This window comes from Balaenoptera borealis (assembly GCF_965194805.1).
Source record: "Balaenoptera borealis genome assembly, chromosome: 19".
In the NCBI taxonomy this organism is placed as follows: Eukaryota; Metazoa; Chordata; class Mammalia; order Artiodactyla; family Balaenopteridae; genus Balaenoptera; species Balaenoptera borealis.
The window spans coordinates 51714515-51722196 of NC_138878.1; the positions used below are offsets into that span (position 1 = coordinate 51714515).

The 7682-nt window shown below is 38.6% G+C and overlaps 1 protein-coding gene across 11 annotated transcripts in view; it reads left to right on the top strand.

Moving 5' to 3' along the window:
• Positions 1–7479, top strand: part of LSM14A (LSM14A mRNA processing body assembly factor) — a 53035-nt gene extending 45556 nt beyond the window's left edge. For 2 of the 11 annotated variants that reach the window (XM_082366524.1, XM_082366516.1), the window contains 5 exons: positions 721–952; positions 3048–3153; positions 4417–4453; positions 5378–5434; positions 6382–7479. In XM_082366524.1, the coding sequence (XP_082222650.1) occupies positions 721–952; positions 3048–3153; positions 4417–4453; positions 5378–5434; positions 6382–6424 (475 nt within the window). In that variant the 3' untranslated portion in view covers positions 6425–7479. The remainder of the gene's footprint in view (positions 1–720; positions 953–3047; positions 3154–4416; positions 4454–5377; positions 5435–6381) is intronic. The other 9 variants (XM_082366525.1, XM_082366517.1, XM_082366522.1 and 6 more) reach the window with 8 other exon arrangements.
• Positions 7480–7682: the final 203 nt, after the last annotated feature.

Genomic DNA, 7682 nt, shown 5'->3' on the forward strand with positions numbered 1-7682 from the left:
ATTAAAAATAGAGGCATTCATCTAACATCTAAACACCTTTTACTTTACCCCTCTACAATGTAGTTCAGATGAAGTTTGCTGATACAGTAACACTCTGCTATATTGCAGTAAATGTGGATCCAGAAAACTGGTTAATTAAAGGATCCAACATAACAACCTAGGAGTTCCAGGGTTTCTGCTGCCTGATCCTAATTGTCCTCCTGGCTGTAGTTTGGTGCCACCTTGTGGCAGTTTTCTACTTCACTTTAAACGTGGATGGGGATGCTTCTGAATCCTCTGATTGGGCTGTGGGCCAGCAGCAGCAATTCAGACGCTTCAGACGTCAGGTTCAGAGGTTGGGCCAGGAGCATACTAGGAACTCAGGGATCTATCCTCCATCTCCTCACATCCTGAGACAGGGTTTCCTTTCCTGGTTTTGCCCTTTCTTCCTTTGGGGCTGATTGGAGGGTAGAGTCAATTGCCAATCCCATTTATTGGGGCTGTTGTCAGTTTCTTTGTATTATCAACTGCTTTTGCAAGAAGCTTAATACCAGTCATATTTTCACATGAATTATAGGAACATATTGCCATGGACAGCTTGTGATGACTTAGATAAGGTGCTTATTTTTATTTGATTGTTAGGAATTACTTAGCCTTAATTTGGGAATCAGTGCTGCATAGTTTTGCTGGAAAATGTTCTTTAAAACTTGATACACTAAAGATTATTTGTTCTCATAATAGAGAACGGAGACCAACCTGGGCTGAAGAAAGAAGATTAAATGCAGAAACATTTGGAATCCCACTTCGTCCAAACCGTGGCCGTGGAGGGTACAGAGGCAGGGGAGGTCTTGGTTTCCGTGGTGGCCGAGGACGTGGTAGTGGCCGAGGTGGTAACTTTGCCACTCCTCGAGGATTTCGTGGTGGATTCAGAGGAGGTCGTGGGGGCAGGGAGTTTGCAGATTTCGAATATAGGGTAAGTATTATTACGTGCTTTGGGGTTGGCTTGCAGTTGTATGAAATTCAAAATGTTTTAAACTTTTATCTATTTGAGCTGAATATTTTTAGGGCATTTGTATAACTTCCATTTGACTTTTCAGTGGAGGATGTACCTGATTAGGATATTTATATAATTTTAAGGAGCAGTAACTTATTGGTTAATGAATCTAATTCTTTTTTAACTATTTTCTTTTCAGTTAGAAGAAGTAAAGAGATAGAAATGTGATATTCTTTTTTATCTTTCTGTTATAGAACCATGGTTTCAGATTTCATGGACTGGTAAAATTTCTTCCAAAAATCTATTAAGAGACTGACTTAGGATTAATTTCTTTTCCTTAAAAAAATTTTGTTGTTGTTGTTGGAGGCACAGGGGATCACTAAAAGATATTATACAGTGCAAAAAAGAGCCATATTGTATCACCTTTATTTCATATTACAAAGTATGCTTCAATACCAAGAGAATCTAGGAAGAACATATTTAAAGGGGTCTTTAAGTCAGTGTTACTATCCTAGTCATCAATTTTAGGGATAGTGGAGAGGAAGGTATATAATCAAAGAAACGATCAAAATCCCATCATAAAGAAGTCTACTAGGAATTACATAGGGCAGCTAGAGACAAAAAGACCGGGACTTCCCTGGTGGCGCAGTGATTAAGAATCCACTTGCCAGCGCAGGGGACATGGGTTCGAGCCCTGGTCCGGGAAGATCCCACATGCTGCGGAGCAACTAAGCCCGTGTGCCACAACTACTGAGCCTGTGTGCCACAACTGCTGAAGCCCGTGAGCCACAGCTACTAAGCCTGCACGCCACAACTACTGAAGCCCACACACCCTAGAGCCCTGCTCTGCAGCAAGAGAAACCACCGCAATGAGAAGCCCGCGCACCGCAACAGAGTAGACCCTGCTTGCTGCGACTAGAGAAAGCCCGCGCACAGCAACAAAGACCCAAAGCAGCCAAAAATAAATTTTTTTTAAAAATTATTAAAAAAATAAAAAGAAAAGGAAAAGCAACAAAAAGACCTACTAGCAGGAATTTCATTATTCAATATTTAAAACTGGTCATTGTTGAGATCCTTCTTGAAGGGTCATTGTTAGTGGCTTTTGGATCTGTTCTGTTAATTTTGATGCCTTTGATATTGTGTCATCACAGCCAAGGCTGCTGAAAATTAGCCTCAAGTCATTAGCTCAGGATATCCAGCCATGGTAGATGCAGCCTGATGTAGCTTCAGCACTTCTAACTTGCAAAATGGCCATTCCAGCTAGGGGACTGTGTCTTAGGAACTACAGAACTCCTCTTCCTTGCCACTGTTACTCCTCTTGAGGTTGCCAGTGACCTTTGCTTACAGAATTCAGTAGCCTTTTCACAAATATTTGCCCTTAACTACTCTGCAATATTTGACACTGATAACTGCCCACCCAACTTGGAGTCTTTCTTCCTGCTTTTTGATTTTTTAACACTTTTGTTATTTTTCTCTTTATAAAAATAACGTATGTTCCTCAACACAGCCTATAAGGTGCTTCATGATCTGCCTGTTTCTCCAGATGAGAGGTCTAGTACTTGCTCTAGATCTTGCTGCCAGTGGGACTGCCCTTTTCTTCATTCATTCTGCTACAGATATGTGGGTCTTCTTGCTCTTGTTTAGTGCCAAGCTTATTCCTATCTCACGACCTTTTTACCCATTCCTTCTGCCTGCAATGTTCAGTTTGCTCCATTGTGTTCATGTTTGCACTCTAGCATAGGCTTGAGCTCTCCCTCTCTCCTCTCCTGCAGCAATTTCCCTCTCCCATTTCTGAGCTTGTCTATTCATAGCTTCTAATCGGTTTTTCAACTTGGACCCTGTATGCTTTCACTTATATTTTTCTATATTTACTTGCATTGTGTCCTGTGATCAACTTAACCTTCCTCAGAATGTCCTCATCATCTTCTCACTTTCCCATCATCTCAGTTTGGTGTTCTTTTTGTCTCCCAGGCTGTGGAGGTATCCATGATCATGGGCCATTTCCACATCACCACGTTCATTCCTTTGAGGCGTTTCTGCCAACTACCATAATAACCCACTGATTGGTCTTTAGACCTTCAGTTTCTCTTTACCTCACTTCAGGCATATCAGCTACCTGTTGAAGAACCTATGGCAACTCCTGTTGAAGACCACATTGAGTCAGCTTGGTTTGAGAAAAAGTACGTTTAAATTAGACCTTGATCCTGATGAGAATTTTAGTAATTTTTGCTAGTATGACCTCAGTTGAGTTGTTAAACCTTTCTGGCCCTCAGTTTTGCACAGTTTTATTTCAGATACACCTTTTAAAGACCATTAAAGTCTCAGAGTTGGAAAGCATCTGAGAGTTGTGACCTCCTGGCCAAACCAAAAACCTCTTCTGTTGGTGTCCTTTATGAAGGCTGGGAACTTATTACTCTTTCTAAGAGCATCCATCCCACCCCAAGGGTGCTCTAATTATTAGGATTTCACAGACACACACAGAATTTGAACAAAAATCTTTTTCCCTCTATCTTCTAAACTTATTAGTTTAACTCTACCCTTGTCTATACACAGAATATATATACTCTTCTTCATGATGATTTTTCATATATTTGAAAAAATTAGCTGTCATGTTGTCTAAGACTGGACCATTAATTCCCTTTATCTGAGCAGTCATCAGTAAACCTTTGAATAACCACTGTGTGCATAGAATATGCACTTATTAATGCAAACCTTCGTTTTGAGGCCGTGTCTCACTGTTCAGCCATTTTGAGCCTTTAGTTAAAACTCCTATCATATATATTGTAGAATTAGAATGCATTGTAGAGGTTGTCTGCATGAGGCTTTATCCACACTAGTGTATCCCTGACAGATAGTTCAACCTATGCTTGGGTGTTTCAAGGAGTGATAGATTCACTAGACCTCAGGCTGATGGCTAGAAAGTTCTAATGTGACATTGCACTGCCTGCTCGTTTTACTCTGAAAGGGTCCCACTGGATATATCCAGCCTCATTTATTATTACCCTTTAACCTATCTGATTCAAGCAGTTGACTCATGGTCATTTCTTTATACACACTGCTTGATTCCAACTCTGACTTCATTCATTGACCAAATATATTGAATTCTTCGTATATGCCAAGCTCTATGCTGGACATTGGTGGTAACAAAACACATGCAGTCCCAGCCTTCTTGAAATTTATAATCCAGTGGGAAGACAGACATAGCTGAAAGACAGGGGCTTCGTTTCAATCTTGCCGAAGGTTTGCTCTATCCTTAGAAACTTCTCTTCCTTCCTCCACTGATTTCTTCCTTTTCTGACTTCCTGTGGTATCTGCTTTCATCACCACACATTTTACATATACTTATATTCCCTATTTCATGTGTTTTGTTTTGTTCTGCATCGCCAACTAGATGGGAGCCTCTTGGCATTAGTGAATATGTATTTTACTTTTCTTTCCACCAGAACACCTATCTCAGCATGGAGCCATAGTGGGCTTGAAGTAAGTACTTAGCATGTTGATTAGGAATAAGTTACTTCAGTGAGGCTGAAGGTCCATCAGTGTGGCTAGCCATTGATTGTCCATTCCAAAGTTGAATGATCCTTCTGTCTGCCACTAGATCCCGGACCTTCTCAGCAGCCTGTTCCTTCTAAATCATAGCATCTGGCGCCTTTAAAGGTGGAAGTAGTGATGGACCACTATTACATAAAGGAAATTTACCTTCAAAGATTATACTTGCTTCTGAAGCATCTAATACTTCTTCTCAGAGATGAAGTACAGTGGCATTTGCAGCAGCCTTCATGTAATGGGTTAGCTTTGTGCTTTATGCTCCACTGACATGAACATTATAAGCAGATCTGGTTGTTTAATGAAAACATGGGTAAAGATAGGATCATATATATTTTTTTAGAACTCCTTAGAAATATCAGTCAAACTAGAACTTCTCTCCCACCCTACTCCAATAGATAGTTAGGAAACCAAGGACCCAGAGGAGTTAACTCTCTTGATCTAGGTATAAGCTTAGCCAAAATTTACTCTTTGGCTTCTGAGTTTTCCTTAAGGATAATGTTAGAAACATAAACTTGTGGTGAGTTTGGTCCTATGGTGCTTTTTCTTTTCTTTCTTTTTTGGGGGCTGGGAGATCAGGCTGGGGATAAATGAGAGAGTGGCCCACTCCTATTTTATATGCTGCTTCTAAGGAGGTTAAGCCGCCATGGTGGGTGAGACAGGTTGCCTTTCATTTGAGTCTGTGTTTCCTCAGAGAGGGTTCAGAGATGACAAGGTATCTGAAATGACTCAGCATGGTACTGTCTCTCTCCCTTTCCCCTTTTATTTTCTCCTTTCCTTCCTGCTACTTCTCTATCTCCTTCTCCCTTTTCCCTCCCTCTTTCCCTTTCTTTCTCGCTTTCTTTTTTTACCTTTCAGAAAATCACAGCTTTTGAACCCTAAAAGGTCTGGATTGATCATACAGCTTTCTGAAAGGTAAAAAAAAAAAACAAAACAAAACAGGGCATGTGAAGGTTGGCATTGGTGGGGGACAGACATCAGGATCATCTTCAGCTTATTTCTTTCTGCGTCAACTTATACCATGCCATTTGTATTCTAATTTAATAACATTGTACAAATGGTTTGGTGTTGTATACGCAGATAAAATTAAGTTTTTAACATAGGCAGTGTGTATATCTAACAGGCAGGGTGAGAATCAGCAGTAAAAATCAGGTACGTGGTAGCAACTAGTCCTGAGGAAAAAAGAAGCCCTTGGCTCTGTGTATAGTCATTTGGTTTAGGATTAATCTCACTGGAAAGCTAGAGGCTCCTTGAGATTTTTATTGCTTTCTCCCTGGTTGCCTTTAAAAACATTTCCCAGGCAGCGCTCTGATTTTCAGAACTTATTTCAGATTTAAATGTTGTCCTTTTGAAATGAATTTCCAAATCATTGCTTTCTCCTGACATGAAACTGGAGAAGAGAAATGTTATTTTACCGCCTGGATATTTTATTGCTTAGTAAAGATATCAAAGACTCGGGAATTTTATTTATCTTCTTCCAAAATATGTTGTCAGTTGTATTTGATGAGTTTGACTACTATGTTGAAGGCTTAATTTTTTTTTTTAATTATTAGGACAGCACCAAAGGTAGTAGGGTGTGCCTGTATCTTAGCAGGGGGCCTTCTTGCTAGGACAAGCCCACAGCACCACTGCTTTAACCTCTACTAACTGGAAAATACAGTTAACAAATAATGAGCTACTGCTGGGTGTGTAAGTTATAAAAAGTGTTTCCTGGAAATCAGTGAAACGAATTTATACATGAAAGTAAGAGGAGGATATATTTAAAGGTTATGAAAAATATACTTAAAGCAAATTTAAAAGAAATACTTATTAATAAACCCCAATAGTTTGAAACATGAGCTAATTTTTTTTTTCCTTTTTAGAAAGACAACAAAGTTGCTGCATAGTCTGCAAACAAGTCTTTGAAAATAGATGGATTTTTAGCTCTTCGTGGTCCTGAGAATTGGTTTCAGTCTTTGAGAAGAATGAAAAAGTGAATTTGCTGTATATTTGTCACCAGCACTGGGTTTTTGTTTGTTTGTTTGTTTGTTTTTCTGCTTAATTTCAAAGATACAATACAGTTAATTTTGGGGGTGGGAGGGAAGGCTCATCTTAATAAATGAGCATTAAATATATTTGGAATAGCAGAAGGTTAAGTAATTTCTTATGTATAGTTAAACTAAAGCAGTACTCCAGTGGAACTTACAAGTATTTTTTCATCACTAAAAGGATTTTTCTTATCACTAAATTGTATTTGGCAATTACTGTGAGTTGCCTGCAGATAGGGCCGTGATACTGTTTTGAGCCACAGAAGGAAGGGTCTGTGTGTCTATGTGTCTGTGTGTCTGTCTATATCTTTCTTTTTCTTTCTTTCTTTCTTTCTTTTTTTGGAAATCCTGTAATAACCCTTCTGAGGTAGCTTACTTCGTCAATTAGGGTGCTGGATGGTAGAGAATTTTGTCAGTCAACTATGTACACACAGTAAATACTGTTTCTTAGGCAAAGGTAACTTTTTTATATAGTTGTAAAATTCCATTATATTCCATTGCCAAAGAAACATTAAGAACTTTGTATAGCTGTATAAAAAGCAACTAATTTTTTAAAGAATAAACATTTTAAAGTCAGCAAACATACTGTGTCCTTGCAGAAGTTGATGTGCTGAGGAGCAGAGGTATGGGTGGGTCTTTTTTTCATAGCTTTTCAGGCTTAAGATTGTTGATTTTGATTTTTTTTTTAAATGTTTGGAACGTAAATGAAGATTTGATACATTCTTTCATTATCTAAAAAGGGTAAATTACTTATGCTCATTGTAAGAACTTTATTTTGTAGCAAATGGCATATCACAGGATTTATCCACATAATAGATATTTTCAGTATACAAATGTAAATAATCATAGATAAGAATGTACTTAGCTGTATTTTCAAATAAGTAACCCCCCCCCTTTTTTAAGACAATAAAACTAGGTGTCAATTAACCTGTTCTTCCTGATATGCCTGGAATTTTGTTGTGATACCTTGACTCTTTCCATTATATTTCAAGAGGATTCAGAGTGTTAGAAATTATTTTGGCAACCTATAAGATATCATAACACTGGTCCTTAGGCCTGTGACCCACAAATGACTCAGTATAGAGTTCATTGCTAAAATTATTAGTAAATCTTTTTGATATTTTAAGCTATAGTGG